The sequence below is a fragment of the Erithacus rubecula genome (assembly GCF_903797595.1).
Source record: "Erithacus rubecula genome assembly, chromosome: 19".
NCBI classification, from domain to species: domain Eukaryota; kingdom Metazoa; phylum Chordata; class Aves; order Passeriformes; family Muscicapidae; genus Erithacus; species Erithacus rubecula.
The window spans coordinates 4941780-4959053 of NC_136671.1; the positions used below are offsets into that span (position 1 = coordinate 4941780).

Below are 17274 nucleotides of genomic sequence, written 5' to 3' on the forward strand. Positions count from 1 at the left end.
GTCAGAAATTGCATTATTAAGTTTAATAGGGAAAACTCCAGAAAAGAAGTGATCTGCTGACAGCAAAACTTCAAGCCAGAAGAAGAATGACAAATTTTGCCTCTGACACGTATGAACTAACAGGGAAACAAATTAACAGCAGCCTGTTCTCACATGAAATTATGAGACAGCACAATAGTGTAAAAGTCATCTTGCATGCAGAGCTCTTAAAACTGAATTAATAGAGGACTATTGCATAGTTATTGCTGGTTATAATTTGGAATACATTAAAACCTTTACTTCCCTAGACCAATATTTAAAATAAACAAGAAGCAATGAGCAGGCACAGCCACTTCATTAAAGTGATTACATAAACTCTCGAACCAAGACTTAATTTGAATTAATAGTAAAGATAAAATTGAATGCATAAACACGCCATGTAGAAAGAATGAAGTTCTGAAAAGAATTAAGTGGGTTGATGATATCACATAGCAAACACCTGATGAATTCATTAAACACAAAGGGTTGCAGATGCCACGATACACAGTGAGCAGTTCCTACTTGAAAAATCAGATGGATGTCAAACTCACAAAAGACTAGTAAGTCTTAACTGCTGCAGGACACAGACAGAGGTTCTGCAAAGCAACAGCAGAATTTGAACCTATGACTGATATAGCCAAAGTACAATACCAGACACAATTAGTTTCAATGATGTTACTCCAGTGTTTGGGAGAGCAGCTTCTATTTGTGCTTGGAAGTACCAGGGATTCCTTCCTTAAAACTGCCCTGTAGCTGAGATCCATTTTCCACCAGGCACATTCCCAAGGGGAGACCCTCAGATTACATAAACTACTCTCTAGTCTTACTCACCATAGTAGGGCAGCTAAATATATGCACCAAGATGTAAAATCTGCAGAGCCATCAAAGCACTTCTGCTGGAACAGAAGAGCCGACAATTTATAGGCTCTTCAGTTGTGCTTGCTTTTATCAGGCTGGTTAGTTGAAAGAAAATGCACACATAATTACTTAATCCCATTAAAACAAAGACAAATGACAGCAGAGAACTCCCAAGCTCAGCATTTTGAGCACTAGAAGATTCTGAACTCACACAGAAATGAATCACGGAGCCTTCTTTGTGGGCAGCTCCTTCCACAGCCCCTCTCATTTTGGCTACATCAGCATCACAGCTCTGATATTCTGGTATTCCAGCCAGCTCCAGAAAATGGCATATTGGACAATGAATAGCACCCAGATTTCCCTATGTACCAGAAATCCAAGGTCCCCACTTTTACAGTGAAGTGATTACATGTCAATTAAAGAAAGCAAGTCAACTCACAAGAAGCTACTAAAAAAACTCAGTTGCTTCTTCCAGCATTTGGGGAGCACAAGCAGGAATCCTAAAGAGGCAGCAAGTGGCAATTTGGGGATGATGCTTAATTTTAACATTTTGCATTTCAGAAACTTACAGGAACTCCTGTTCAGTGCATTAATGACAAAATGTAAACTGTAGTTAGTACCTGAAGAGCAAAAATGAAGTGAATTAATGTTTCTCCAGAGCATTTTTAACACAGGTTTGCTGGCATGTTTACTATGCAGGAATAAATAAAAGTGTAAAATAATTGCAAGAACTCATTGAAGAAATAAAAATTGAACTCAAGTAAATTCACATTAAACTCAAAAGTCACTTATTTTTAAGACAGTAATGGTGGTTTTGGGATTTTTTAATACAAATATATATCTAGTGTACCTCTAAGCATCAGGATCTTTTGTCTCTGCTGTTACCACACTATAATCAGAGCCCTTGAATGTGAGTAGTCTCACCTCCAGGCTCAGCCATCCTACAGCAGCTGTCTGGGACAGGACAAACAAACAGTGCTGAGTGTAATGTTTGCTCACCAATCACCCTTTTGTGGGCTCACTGAGAACCTCCCAGGACAAGGCCAGGCAGGAACACCTATCCCAAAAGGGGAGGGATTAGGAATTTCAGTACTAGAGTGCATTTCTTTTGAGACTAAGCAGTAACAGTCTTGCAGGCAAAACATTTTTCTTCACACTTTCCAGGCCTTAACTGTGGTTTACAGCAAAAGAAATAGTAATAAAATAATGCTTCCTGCAGTCTGGTTTAGTTTAGGAATAAGGGAGAGAGAGACTGAGCCATAATTCCACGTACACCTGGGACAGGGGATATCTGTCTGGAAGTTTTCCACTTCCAAGGACAGCTTCTCCAGGTACAAAGGCTCTCTGGGGAGATCTCTTGAGCAGGCTGCTGATTATTCCTCTCAGCTTTACCTCACCTGTTTATTAGCTCCTGAATACACTGTTTCCCAAAGAACAGGAATAAATGAGTGGGAACACCTCCATGGGAATAAATTCCTTGGGTTTGTGCAGAGGATCAGAGGGCCTTACTGAAGCTGGAAGCACCAACAGCAGCAGAGAAACAGCAGCAACAATGGTGACACCACTTCAGGGCACCCCAGTTTTAGTGAAGTATTTAATTTATTTTAGTATGGTGCAGCAATGGAAATCTTGTATGGAAAATCCAAATTGACTCCCAACTCAGGATTACTAGGGATGGCAAGAGAATCCTTAAGTTACTTGTAAGTTATTCAAACTGTAATGTTAGTACAAAATAAAAAGCTTTCTTTCAATAAACCAATTACACATTAAAGAAAGCTGATAAAGCTTTTGTCAGGAACACGGATTCCTCTTGACCAGCAGCCAGTAAAAGCTGCAGAACTCTCAGGAATATCTCTGGAAAGGGCAGCATTGCCAGTTAAGCCCTTCACCATTCTATCCCAGCACAGTCCAACATCACCTTCATCCCTTGGAAACAGCAAAGGACATTGCTCACATACAGAAGCCAACAGAAATCACATCCTTTTCATATAGAAGAGACAGGAAAAAAAAATGACAGGGCAGACAAATACCACACACTCCCCTTCACCTGCCTTGGAGAACAGATTCCAGAGAATTTTGCTGACAGATGTAGCAAAGTATTGCACAGAATAAATTTCATCAAACTCCAAAGGGACTAAGACACTTTCCTTCCAGCTCCCCACAACCATAAACCCATCAGACTCCAGACCCTGCTGCTCCCCTGATGACACAATAACACTGTGCATACTTTCCATCTCTTTAGAGAGCTTTAGAGAATAAGTATGAAATTCTTAAAGCCATCCCAGTGAAAAAAAAAAATCCTGTACAATGACCCTTTTATCACCTATGACTAGAAGTTTCCCTGGTGGGAAAGGTGTTCTATTACTTGTGTTTCAGAAGCAACCAGAATGTCATGGAACAACCACAAAACAGAAATGTTTTATTGAAAATCTGATATTTATTTTCTTCTTAGAAACTGCCACAGCTGCCACCTTCTGCTCTTTCTTCTAAGACCAAGTTTATCAATATAAGCACTTTAATATAGGAAATTCAGACTTCAATTTCTCCAGGAATTGGGGGTGCTACTTTTGCCTGGTTATTTAAACAATCCCGATCAATTTGTTATAGAAATTTGAAGCATTTCAGTTTGACTCCTCAGGCTCATTGACTATTCCAAAGCAATGAACACCCCAAGATTTGGTGCAAATAGTGGCAAACAGTGTCCAGGAGGAGCAGAGAGCTCAGGGCAGTGAAGGCTGAGCAGGAATGGCTGTCAGGACAGGCAGGAAACACCCGAGGTGGCTGTGCCAGGGCCCAGCCCAGCACTGGGCTGGTGCTAAGGCAGAGTCAGGGCTGGGAGGAGGCAGAGGCAGGGCAGGGAGCTCCCAGCCCTCAGCACTGAACAGAAACTGAAAGCGTGCTGGGCTCCAGCAGCCCTGAGCTACGGGAGCACAGGGACAGCTGCAGGGCACCCATGGGACCAAAGCAGCCTGTGCTGCTCTGAGCCAGGCTGAGCACCCAGACCTGCTGCTTCCCCTCAGCTCCAGGGACACAATGAAGTGTGCATTACATCAACAAGGAGGCAAAAGTATTTCAGCTTTTGTGCCCACCTTTCAGTGTCCCTTTCCTCTGGTTTGTACCTTCACTTCAAACTACTCAGCATTTCAGCCTTGGAGAATCAATTTTACACGATTCCACTCAAAGTTCTGCTCATCATTATATGAGTGACTGCAACATATGGGTGATTGGTTTGGTTTTTGGTTTTTTTTTAACAAAAATACTAATATTTAACCAACAGCACAACTCCAGCCTTTTATTTTACCTTTTGAAACCCCCACTTCCCATGGGCAAAGAGCAAAAGTAAGAATCCACCCTCATTCTTAACCTACCCCATGTACTCAGATGTTTTCTGCTTGCTCCTCCTCTTCATTCCATGCAGGAATATGGTTGTATTTGGTTGTTTGGAAAGGCCATATTTCAGCTTCAGCACTCTGATTTCAGTGAACATCAAGAACTTCACATTTCCAAAGCTGCCTTCCCCCCATTTTCCTGGCTGATCACTGACACCCCGAGCCATGGATCACATCTGGGAATTACCACATGGACACACTGCCAGGTATCCAAGGGACTTGTACTACAGATTACAGTCAAATCCCAGGATAAGTAAGTGCAGGTGTATAATGAAGCCCACTTAAAATGAAACTGGTCTCAGGCTTGGGGTATAAGAATTCTGTAGTAAGATTTATGACCCTTAACAGGAACTTCATTATAAAGAAAGTGACTTTTATGTAATGAAAACCATCTCTCTCTGAAGAGGAATGATGTGTTAACATCAGCAGAGCTGTGTTTCAGTGTTTTCTCTTTGCAATCCAGCAGCATCATTGTCACCTAAAGTTCATTAATTATTCTAAAAATGCCATTACCCAAATGCAATTGTATGCAATTTTTAAATAATTTTCTTCAGAAAGTGGCATTTCATCTATTTTAAGTCTAAATTTTCCAGTAGAGCTTACCCTGTGTTTTTAGAATTACTCAATACATGAAAATACAAACATTAGTAATGAGCCCTATTAACACAGATTTCACTTCAAGCTAACTTAGATTTACTTCACACAGCTAAGTGAGTTCATTTCACTGGAAGAAGATTCTCTAAAGGAAAAAACATCAACTACTGTGGCAGATATTGCCCAATACATCGCTAAAAATAAATTCTACTGATTGGATTTTTTTTCATTCCCCCTGCCTCCATAGCACTTTCAAAAATACAGTCTTTTAATGATTGTTTAATTTTCATATAACTAGAATATAAATCCTTTACATACTGCCTTGCTGCAGCTGCAGCATAATGTCTCATTTTTCATGGAAAAAAACCTAATTACGTGGTTCACCGAATTGCCTGTGGTAACACATCAATTTTATTTACATTCAAAAGTTGGACTTCAGTTTGTTCTCAGCACTCCAGTTAATTCCAAGCCCATTTTACACAATAGTTTCCCTGGATTCATTAGTAACACCTCACTCTGCTGTTATTGGGAGGGATTCCCAGCACTTTCCAGGCAGTTCCACCCCACTTTAAATACCCTGGATTTGCTCTAAGTCTGGCCTTGATGGAACAGTTCTGCCAAAGGACCATCAAATGTCCCTCCAGAAGGCAGCTGTTAATGGTGCCTCTGGAATACCAACTCCTTTGCCCACAAAAACACCAGAGGAAAACAAGAACTATTGTGTCAAATAAAATCTAAAGGTTAATTACTCAAAATTTCAACTATTTCAGTCCAACTGAGCTTACATTTGGAAAACAGAAAGATTATGAGGAAGCATGTGGATCCACCAGAAAATTTCTTGGCTTTACCTTCCATCAGTGACTTTCATCTAAACTTTTTTCAAAAGGTAATTTGTTGCAATCAACAGGAAATCCTCCAAATTCCCAGCCACGAGCATAATTAAGATGTTAATTCTTGAGTGATATAAGTAAAATAAAACAACAAAAAGCATTTACATAAAAAGCTTTTTTATATATGGCTCTTTGGTAGATTTAAGACTTTTTAATAACTTTTTAGGCTTTGATATTGCCAGCTGTAAACAGAGGGAAAATGCACTATAAATAATAAATATATAAAAAATAATAAGAAGAATAAGCCATGGAATATCTTGAGCTGGAAGGACCCACAAGGATCAGTAAAGTCCATTTCTTGCCTAGAACTGGTAATGAATTCAAAAATGCTACTTGTACTCATTGGATGCTGCTCTGAGCACTGAGATTCCATGTTGTGTGGAGATAAAACCACTGAAGGAGAGAGGAATTAAAGCAAAGGTAAGTACAATCACAATTCCAAACAGGACACTCATTTTTATAATTCCCATAAACCAATTTTCAAGTAAAAGGGGTAGAAGTAGGTGGTGGGAAGAACGTTTATTTTTAAAAGAAAACAAAACAAAATGAAGACATCTCATCCAGACACAATAAGGCTCTTGTCAACTTCATGTGTATAAAAGGAGTTGGCATTTTCCCATGAAGCAATTCCTTAATCCCAAATGATGGCATAATAACCTCATTTAATATGCCTCCTTAAAAGAAAAAGTTTATTTTGTCTAAGCTGAACTTCAACTGGCAATCACTGGACACCAATTACCAGTGTCAGATATAAGGGTCACAGAACAATTCTGAGGGCTGAGAAAGTAGGAATTCACTTTTCAATCCCATCTTCTTACCAAAAGGATGGAAAAGTTGAACTTTGTTTTCATGTCTTTAGGAATAATCTGTGCTAGGCAATTAAGAAAATGCAAATGACTTATCTTATTGAAAATAATCAAGCCAGAAACAGACTTTTCAGTAACTTAATATTCCAATAAAGTCTTCTGTCATAGGAACCTACTTGTTAATTCCACTCCGTGCTCAAGAACCGGCAATTAACCATTTTCAGATTTCACTTCAAATTATTAATAAGTGGTACTCAGCTGCTTGATATTCATTGCTGCTTTTTAAATGGAAAGCCTTCCAAAAGCCTTGCATTTCAGATCCTTTATTCCTTGCTCATGGGCTGCTTTTCCATGCCCTGTCTGCTCTCATTCCTGCTACCACTGGCCATGACAAGAGTTTGGGGTTTATGGAGTTGTTGTTGTAATTAAAATTGCTGTGATACACATCCCATGCTTTCACCAAGCCAAGGGATCCAAGGAATAACCTTTGGGCAAATCCAAGGAAGTCTCCAAGCCAGCTGTAATGCAATTCCAGCAGCAACCCCTCCCTTCTTGCCCACTGCCATAATCTCATAGTAGAATGAAAAGACTGAGGAGCACTGTCATTTGAACAGCCATTTCATGGCAAGGGGGCTCAGTCTTCATTTCACACTTTGCTTCACACACTTAAAATACGTTTGAATAGGCAGGAACATCTTCTCATTCAATAATTAACGTATCTCACTACAGAGCTTAGAACATACTCTGTAATTCCTGACAGAGATTCCAATTCCTTGCAATTGCAGAAATAAGACAGTACCCTGCAAGAACCTTAATTAGGCTCAAATTGAAATGGAAAGTAGATTTTTCATTACTTTATTCTCTTTTATATTTGTGGAACCAAAAAATAAAATTTTTCTAAGTTTTCCGTTAGTTTTTTCTAATCCCTAATAAATGCTGACAAGCACTAACTACTAAACATTTACAGGCTAAACACTGACCTTATTTAAAAGACTTGACTGATGAATGAAACTTTGAAATCTGGCAGTTCATAAGAGAGAATCAAGAACCCTTCTTAGCAGGAATAAAAACAACTACATTTAGTTCTGGGGCAAGTTGCTCTCCTCAGGAAAAATCCTTAACAAACAGATCTGACATGTTCTACTTTCTTGTAGGTAAAAAAATCAGCAAATTTCAGGTAGAGAAACAATAGCAGAAATTAATTTTGGGCTACAATCATGTGGGTTAATGTTGGTGCCCTGCACACAGCTCTTCCTACAGGCAGCATTTTTCCCTCCCCACTTTTATCAGCACCAGGGGATTACGGCTGCGCCAGCCCAATATGCCAAGAATTCATAAACAGGAACAAGCTGAAGCTCCAGGTTTTTCCTGTCACAGCTCAAATTTCAGCTACGTTTTTAAACTTACCAAGCTGCAAAGATCATGTGAAATAATCTTTCAGGAAAGACTTGCCTAATTCATCCAAGATAATCTATTCTTCATAAGTGTTTCCATCCAAATTCTTATATCCTAGTGAAACAGTGTATTTTTTCTGGGGAAGCAGCTGCAGAAATTAATGGATGAAGGGCAATATATGAGATAGAAATCCTAAATACCTTCCAGTAACTATGAGCTCAGACATACAAGCTACTAAGCTGATAGAAGGATGTAGTTTCATTTAAAGAGCTATCAAACACCCAGAATTTATTCATTTTTGAGTTCCTGTTTCACATCCAGCCAGCTTTTCAAAGCCCACCTCCAGTGCTGTGCTAAAGTCACCAACCTGTATCCTCAGTAGTGGTACACACCATAATCCCTGCAGTATTCCTGAGAACTCCAATATTCTGTACCACAAATGCAGCCAAGTGGAATATATCTACAATTCCACTACAGAGATGATAAATTGATAGACAAAACTGTCAGAGAATTATAGAATATTCTGAGTTGAAAGGGACCTATAAAATCATCAAGTCCAGCTCTTGGAGTGGTGTAAAATGTCAGAATAAAGTGCTATTTGCAAAAGCAAAGAAGGGAACTGAGGAACAGATCTCCCTTCCCTATAATCTCTGTGGAACTCACAGGGTCCAGGGCATGGGTGGGAGAAGAGAGAAAACCCAAGAGTTGAGTCTAAATTCTCTGTGATGCTCCAGATGGTATTTGGTCACCAAATGCAAATGAGAGCTCTGCAACTTGCAAATCCACAACATTCATGTCAAAAAAGCTGCCAACAGTCAGAAATTCCCTCCTCTCCTTCCCCTTTTTCTGCTGGATGTACAAAAAATGGATTTGTGGGAAAAGGTACTGTGGCTGGAAGAGCTGCCAAACCTCTCCAGGCAATAGTATTAAACAGCATTTATCCTTCATAAAACCAAACTTCAACAAAATAAGGCAACGCCCAACTTTTTCAGACTTACAGAATCACTCCAGTTTTTCCTCACTCACTGACCCCACCCCAATTAGCTTTTTCCACCCATTACTGAATAAAGATCTTCAACTCCTCATCCAGTTTTAAATGTCACCACAATAAAAACCAGAACAACATAGTCAAGTCTGGCAGGAAGAAGAAATGTAGGAGAATGTGCAAGAGACACCCCTGAAGTTCCCAGCTGCCTGGTTAATCCAACCACTCCACTGATCTATAACTGCTCTGCAAATAATTGTTTTTACTTAATCTCCCGTGACAGCATTTAATTATCCACAGTTTTGGAAAGCTACTACATAAACAACTCTCCTTGTACCTCCTGTTTACAACCAGTAAGTTGTTTTCCCTATGACTATTTGAAATGCTTTTATTAATGGCAGATTCGTTGTTTACCAAATCTTCAATGTTATAAAGATAAAAGAAGCCTTAGAATTCATGAGCAAAAAAGTTTTTGAAGTGCTTCTGGAAGCAAAGCTTCAGTTTGGACTTTTCCTCCATCTACTGAAAGCAGTAAGTATCATACAGCACTATTGGAGTGACTCTTATCCAGAAAAACCAAAAATTATCATTTAGACTTGAATAATTAAAACATAATATTTAAAAATTAAATTATTTGAAATTCAGTTCTCACTAAATTATTTCACTTTCAAAGCACAAGATCTAGGCAGGAAAAGAGAAATCCAAAACTTTGTTTTTGATAAGAATTCATGATCTTACTATCAGGCATTATTCCCTAAAATTTCTATATCTCAGATATCCAATTTGTTTTGGATTTGCAGAATCAGATTCCTGGGACTTGTGCTCCTGAACATGTGAATAAAACAGAATGAAGTTCTGGCCATGGTACTCTAAGTCACAGTGACAATCCAACCTGCAGGAGCAGCATTCTAAGCCAAAGCAGCTCGTTTCCTGAGCAGGTTATCCCCCCCCCCCCCCAAAAAAAAAGCAAAAAAAGAAAGCATAATGTTACCCTGGCCAAGCTGACAGGCAAGGAAAACTCTGCTTCAGTAACTTTCCTATTTTCTGTTTGTAAGCCCACATGGAAAAGCCCTTTATATTTTCAGGAAGCTAACTTCAACTATCAAATAGTTCAGTACTGTGGCCTGTTTATACAATAAAAAGCAGAATAAATTTGTTCCTTTTGCCTTCTGGCTGCATGAAGCAGTGAACACAAACTGTGTCCTTTGTCCTATCTCAAGGAATCAATGGACATAAATGCCTTGTTCTGGCAGAATTTGAGGCTCAATATTTTGTCAATACTGATGTTTGAACTCTAAAATGTACTGAACAGAGACCGACAGCCCTATCAGCAGGAAAATGTACAACACTTACACAATTTACATCACTTTGAACTATATCTGATAAGTCACTACAAGTGTTTCAATGTGCTTTTAATATAGAACAAGGAAATCTGTCCTTGTAGGATTTACACACGTGACAACAGAGGAGTTTCAGATTGAATTCCACTTAAAAGTTACTGCTCTGAAGGCTCCAGCCTGGAGGCTGGAACACCCTGAGTGCTGTGTCCAGGTCTGAGCCCCTCAGCTCAGGAGGGACACTGAGGGGCTGGAGCTTGTCCAGAGAAGGGAATGGAGCTGGGGAAGGGGCTGGAGCCCCAGGAGCAGCTGAGGAAGCTGGAAAGGGGCTCAGCCTGGAGAAAAGGAGGCTCAGGGGGCCCTTGTGGCTCTGCACAACTCCCTGACAGGAGGGGACAGCCGGGGGGGGGGTCGGGCTCTGCTCCAGGGAACAGGGACAGGAGGAGAGGGAACAGCCTCAGGCTGTGCCAAGGGAAGCTCAGGTTGGTTACTAGGAGGAATTTCTGCATGGAGAGGGTTGTTAAACATTGGCTGGGGCTGCCCAGAGAGGTGGTGGGGTCCCTGTCCCTAGAGGTGTCCAAGGAACACGTGGACGTGACACTCAGTGCTCTGGCTGGGGGATCAGGCACATGTTGGACTCAATGACCTTGGAAGTCTTTTCCAAACTAACTAATTCTGTGATTCCATGAAATTTTGAACCAGGCAATGCATGACGATGCTTTGCTATACTCTGCCCCATACTGCACCCAGCAGAAGCAGGTTCAGCTGTCCAGACATTCAAGTGGATTTCCATACCTCCACCACTGGAAGCAGCATCACATTGTAACCAAGATGTCAGATATAAACAAACTCCATCAATTTACAACAGAAACAGAAGCATCACCTGTGACTCCCCTCAAATAAAAAGCTACTTTAGTCCCATCTACTGCATTTGAAATATTAAATAAACTATATTTCACTAAGAGAAAAGCATATATTATTAAAGCTTTGCTGGGTAAGTAGAAATATTACCCATTCCCTCATTCAAAACAGATGCCTCATAAAAAATGAATGTCAGTGGAATGGCTCAGCACAGCACTTGTGAGCCATCTCTTTAATTATACATGATCATAGGGCTACCTGCATGGAACACACCCCAAGGTACTCAGGCCTCCATATCTGTGATTTTACAGGCTCTGGTGCCAAATAAACAATCTGGCAGCCATCAAAGCAGGAAGTTTGGAATGGTGCTTAGAACAGAATGAAAAGAAACAAATACACTATAACCCAGGACTAAACAGTACAGGGTACAGGTGGGAGATAAGGGACAACTCCAGCACACTTGAGAAACAAAATATCCTGTGTACTTAAAACAAATTTTATCACCAAGTCACCAGAAGGTCTAAAGGTCATGGGGATAAAAAAATTATTGCAAGAAACCAGAACCTGGTCCTTATGATTGTCTTGGGTTTTTTTAACTACCAAAACTGGTTAACTTCAGTCATTTTCTTGCAAGACACAAGGTGAAAATGGAGGTAAAATTCATACGGCCTAACAAAACACCTTTTAGTTCAGGCAACTAAAACTTGTCATACAATACACAACTGAAAAGAAAATAATATATACTGGATATAGTCAAATCCAAACAGGATCACAACAGACAAAGTAGAAGTAACTTTATCATGGTAAGGCTCCACATTTTGGAGACTCTGAGGACAATCCCAGTTGCATAAAGCCTATAATCACCAACTTATCACTGTCACCTCTGACCTACCTGCCCCTTCCTGCCTCTTGTTCCATTCACTTGCTGCAACTTGCCTTGGATCATGCTCAAATCCTCCAGCACGAGCAAGGAGCAAGTCCTGACCTCATGAATTTATGTGGGGTGCCATGGAGTTCACCTGATTCTACAGAAGTGATTTATTCCATCAGCTACTACCTTATGCCCAAGCTGGGGTATTATTATCATCATCACTCCTTAAACTAGAATCTAACTCTATTTTTAGAGATTCCACAAAAATCCAAGTCATGATGATGCGTACAGGTCTCCTGAGCTCAAGTTTCACTTTGCATTTTATCACATGGCAAAAAAAGTCAAATTTACAGGATTTATTTTTAAATTTTCCTGTAGGTCTTAAAACACAATGACAAAAATCACATAAAGTAACAAACTAAAGCATTAAGAAAAAAAAAAAAAATGTCCTTTTCACTGTAAAAAGAGAAGCAACAGAGAAACAAGGAGTGTCTTACTGTGCAGCTCGCGGTGGATGACATCGACCAGGTTGGGCTCGTCCCCCCACCAGAATATCCAGAGCTCCTTGCAGTCGGGTTTGACGTCCCGGCGCCACACGCACAGCAGGTTGGCCTGCAGGCAGCGGATGAAGCTCAGCAGGATGGGATCATCCTGGGCTGGAGCTGAAATGATGGGCCCACAGTCCCCATGGCCTTCAAAGTTGTACCTACGCCATTTGATGCCCGTGAGTTCAGCCTATGGGAAACAAAAAAAAAAAGAAAAACATCATTGGATTACTTAATAATTTAATATTCAGAGTTTGTTTCATTTTCATTGGTTAATTCCGCAATTCAAGTTGAAAAATATTCCTATTCATAGATTTGCCTTTATTGCCCTTCAAGGTAAAAAATGAATTAACAGCACTGAATAAACCTGGCTTACACCCCTGCATTTAGGTTTTCACCACAGCCTGACTCCCTTCTATTCATTTCTATTCTATTCATTTCCAACAGCTTCATTCAATTTCTAACCTTATTGTTATCTTATTGTCATCTTACAAGTTCGAATGGAAGAAAAACCAAACAGGGAGAGGGAATAAGCCTCATTCCCTACAGGCTGCTTGGAGGCCACATGAACTCAGTGTCAGCCCAAAAGTTGGCCACTTGAAAATCACAAAGTACCACAGCACTTAAGAAATCAGTGACTTACTGGAAAAGCTAAAACAGCTTCACATTGTGATGTTACAAGTTTACCAAATGGGCTTTTTATTTTGCCCAAATGAACAAAAGCAGAATATGGAATTTGCCATTTACTGCCTCTCAACCAGATAAAATTCTCTTATCAAGGAAGAATAAAAAGAACAGATTTGCTATCCAGATGTTTGGGAAAGGTTTTCTTTGGGACTCAACAGGTTCTCCAGGGAATGGGCACGGCCCCAAGGCTTCCACAGCTCCAGGAGCGTTTGAGCAACACTCTCAAGGATGCATATGGTGGGATTGTTGGGGTGTCCTGGGCAGGGCCAGGAGTTGGATTCAATGATCCTGGTGGGTCACTTCCAACACAGAGTGTTCTGTCATTCTGAGATTTTCCTCCACTCCCAGTTTGCCCCATCCCTGTTGTACCCTCCCCCTTTCTCTCCTCTCTCCAGCACATGACAGGGAAATCCCCAGGACAGTCTGGCTGTTATCAAACACAACTGGTGTGTGTATACCCTGCTCACAGTGGGCTTGTACTCTACTCTCCAACCTGTTACCACATTGCTGCTGCTGCTATTCCCTGCACTGCTTCATTTCCAGCGTTCACACCTTCCCTTGGCTGCCCAGAAGCAGCCGGTGCTCAGTTCCCAAGCGCTCCTGCAGGAACAGCCAGCTGCTCTGCTGTGAGGAGTGAAACACTCCAGGGCAGCAGCTACACCTCTGATGAGAGAGGGCATTGCCAGGAACAAGGAAAAGAGCCAGCAGTAGAAACACTGACTGTAAGAATGAATTTTTACTCCTAAAGAAAACCAAAGACTTGAGGATCACTATTCCTCCCCGTCATCACCTGTGTAAAAACATTCAACTTCTCCTCCAAAACCCAAATTCCCTATCACACACAGAGGACTTCCTTTTTTGAGTCGACAAACTTAGTCCATTTACAAGTTTAAACTCTAAAATTTACTTCTGTCCACCACAGTAGCTGGAAGGAGCCTGCCTGGTTCAAGAGCTAGCTGGTGAACTGCTGAGGAGCTGAAGGTGATGCTCATCATACCAACTACAGAAGCAAAAAACACAAGTATTTTTTGGATTTTGTAAATGCATTCTTTGAAATAGTTTCACCCCGTTTCTGTATACTGCCAGGCACAGCAGTTCCTGGGACTCTGCCTCAAGGGCTCTTTCCCCAAACACTGATTATTCACTTAACTGTCCTCTGAAGAAGCCTCACCAGGCACACAGCCACACAGCGCAGCACTGGGAAGAGGAAAAACCTATGGAACAGTGAACAGTGGGGAAATCGGGTTTATTGTGTGCACCAGGCATCTTTAGCTCCACAGGCAGAAGGGACTCTGCTATCCCATATCCTGCCAGCAGGACACCAGTCCTGGATTGCCCCAGCTGGAGGCTCCCTGCAGCCAGCATTCAGCTCTTGCACTCAGACAGAAATGCTGATCAGCCATCCAAAGGGTTGGGAACTATAGAAAAGGAAATGGGAAAAGATAGTCCAGACTGGCTGAGATACACAGCCATGTGCCACCTTCCTGGCACAACAAGGGCAGGGGAATGCAGGAGGAAGAGGCAAAATGGAAGGAGTAAAGCTCTTTTTTCCATAGCAGGGAGCTGGAATTCCTCATACTCTAAATAAATAGTCTAAGAGAAAGTGCTCCCCCAAAACATCTACATCTGCTCTATGTGTGTCCTCAGCTATAGCTTGGTCAAGGAACGGGCAAAGTTTCTGTAACAGAATAATGAATTCAACTATGAACCACAAAACACCAAGAATTAGTGCCAGCATAGGCAACCTTCAAAAAAATGAAGTTAAATGTTTGTGCCTTAACCAGCTAAGAACATATGCTAAGTCACAAAGAGCATGGAACAGGAAGATGATGAAAACCAAAACCAAAAATCCCAACTGAACAAAGGACCTTACCAAAAGCAGCACTCTCTTGATCCACACAGCAAAAGCCAGAGCTCAGCTGTTTCAAAGAGCAGAGAGGCTCCTGTGGCTTCCTGCCAGCTCAGAGGTATCACTCCAACATCCCCCCCAGAGGAGGGATGAAACAGAGTCAAAGCACAGTGAAATCAGCAGAGCTGCACCCAATTTAATTCTGCACTAACAAACTCCTGGAGCCTAATTCTGCGGACTGTGAGGAATGATAAACTACTAACCTGGATCACACCAGTGGCCACCCACACAGAGACTCCTGAGAAAAGGGAGAGACAAGTCCTGGGGCTTTGGACTCAGCAGCAGCATTAAATGAGCTCTCACACATTGCTTCCCAGTCCAAGTTGCAGAGATGTGGTTCAGCACATGTATTGGGATGTCTGCTTCTGTTTAAATTTTTAATAGGTAAGCATCAATAGTAATCCCTCAGAACTTCTGGATTATGTCCTCATGTTAATTAAAACTGAATTGAAACAGAGATTTGAATCCAGAAGGGATACACAAGAGCAGACTACACCCAAAACACACATTCTACGCCTCTCCTGACGTTCTGTGTAAAGTATTTAACACACTATAGGGAGAAGATCTGCACCCCCATGGGGATTTATTTACACTAATTTCTTTAAACAAACCAATAGTCCTGGTTTGAAGAGGCCTTCATCTCTAGCAGGGGTTGCACAGACAAGACAAGCAGTGGGCTATGGTTCTGGGAACTGTTCTGAAGAGCCAAATGTGGTTTCATTTGTGCTTCATTGGCAGTGAGCACAGGCTGACCCAACACAGCCTCCTCCTCAGTCCCAGCCATTCATTTCCATGTTCCAGTCTGATACTGGATCTGGCTGTGGAATCACTCAGTGAATGGGATCACTTCACCAATTTAAAAAAGAGAATGCAAGAGACAGAGAAATGTTTCCAGGCTCAGCACCCTGACAACTCATCCTGCAGCCAGGGCATCACCGAGCAGCCCCAGGAGAGGGAGGGAGAGTGGAGTAGGATCTCCCCTGCCAGGACAGCTCCAGCCAGAATAAACACAACTTTCAGTGCACCCAGAGTGCTGTGCACGTACACCCCAACCAGCACAAGCAGCACTGCTGCCAGAGCAGGCCTGGCCTGGGTGCCCTCCCTGCAGCACTCAGCTGCTGCTCAGACATTCACACTGAGCTGGGCTGACTCAAACCCACAAGGGTTGGATTCAACGACTTTTTCCTCTACTCAGATCAGTCCCCACACCTGATTCATTAAGCAGCCACAGAGATGCTTGTACCGGGAAGTCTGAGGACAGCAAAGCAGGTCAGGGAGGGCAGAGCTGCTCTGATTAGTAAAACTGCTGGTTTGAAAGCAGCCTGAAACACTGAGACAGAAACCAAAATTGCCAACCTGAGGACAAAACTGTGAACATGCTGTTTAACTCACAACTGGCCAAAGATGAATGCAGAACAAAGCAGAACTCTTGCCAGGTGATGTAATCTACTGTGTCCCTTGCATCTCTTCCCATATGCACAGTTTTGGCTTATTGCAGTTGCTACAATGTTTTTAAAACTAAAATGCCTGACAAAAAAAAAAAAAAAAAAAAAAAAAGGAACTTACAAATACTTATTATTATCCAACACTGTTAGCAAATCATGCATTAAATGAGATTTTTACTTTGGTTTATAAAGGAACATGTGTTAAGGAAGACTGTGCTGCAATGGGTTCAACTGCTCAGATAAGTGGGGCTGTTTTGAAATGGAGTTTTTTTCCCAAGTTCAGCTAACTGCAGTTGGACACAGAATATTTGTGAGACGCCAGTTCTAAATGCACTGGGCCAAGCGTGTGAGGAAACAGAGAAATTGGATCTCTAACAGTAATACCCAAACCCTTCACTAACATCCAACTTCTTACAGAGTAATTCCCAAGACAAAAAAAGATCTGTTTCTGATGTTTTCAAAAGCAGCTGTCAGGGTAGAGGAGTGTGTTCAAATTCCACACAGGCATCCAAAACCACCCAAAACATCCCCAAGAAATAGCCATTAATGAAAGCAGTGCATTGCCAACGTCTTTATTGAGATGCATGGCCTTAGAATGATCACACAGAGTCCCTTGGAAAGGGACACAGGCTCAGGTTTCAGCGACCATCATCACACCCTGCAGAGTGAAACAGCCTCAAAAGA

At 41.5% G+C, this 17274-nt stretch overlaps 1 protein-coding gene across 2 annotated transcripts in view; it reads right to left on the reverse strand.

Moving 5' to 3' along the window:
• The window catches only part of MED13L (mediator complex subunit 13L), a 167612-nt gene that overhangs the window by 135236 nt on the left and 15102 nt on the right, over window positions 1–17274 (reverse strand). For both annotated transcript variants that reach the window (XM_079322303.1, XM_079322304.1), the window contains exon 2: window positions 12502–12739. In XM_079322303.1, the coding sequence (XP_079178429.1) occupies window positions 12502–12739 (238 nt within the window). The remainder of the gene's footprint in view (window positions 1–12501; window positions 12740–17274) is intronic.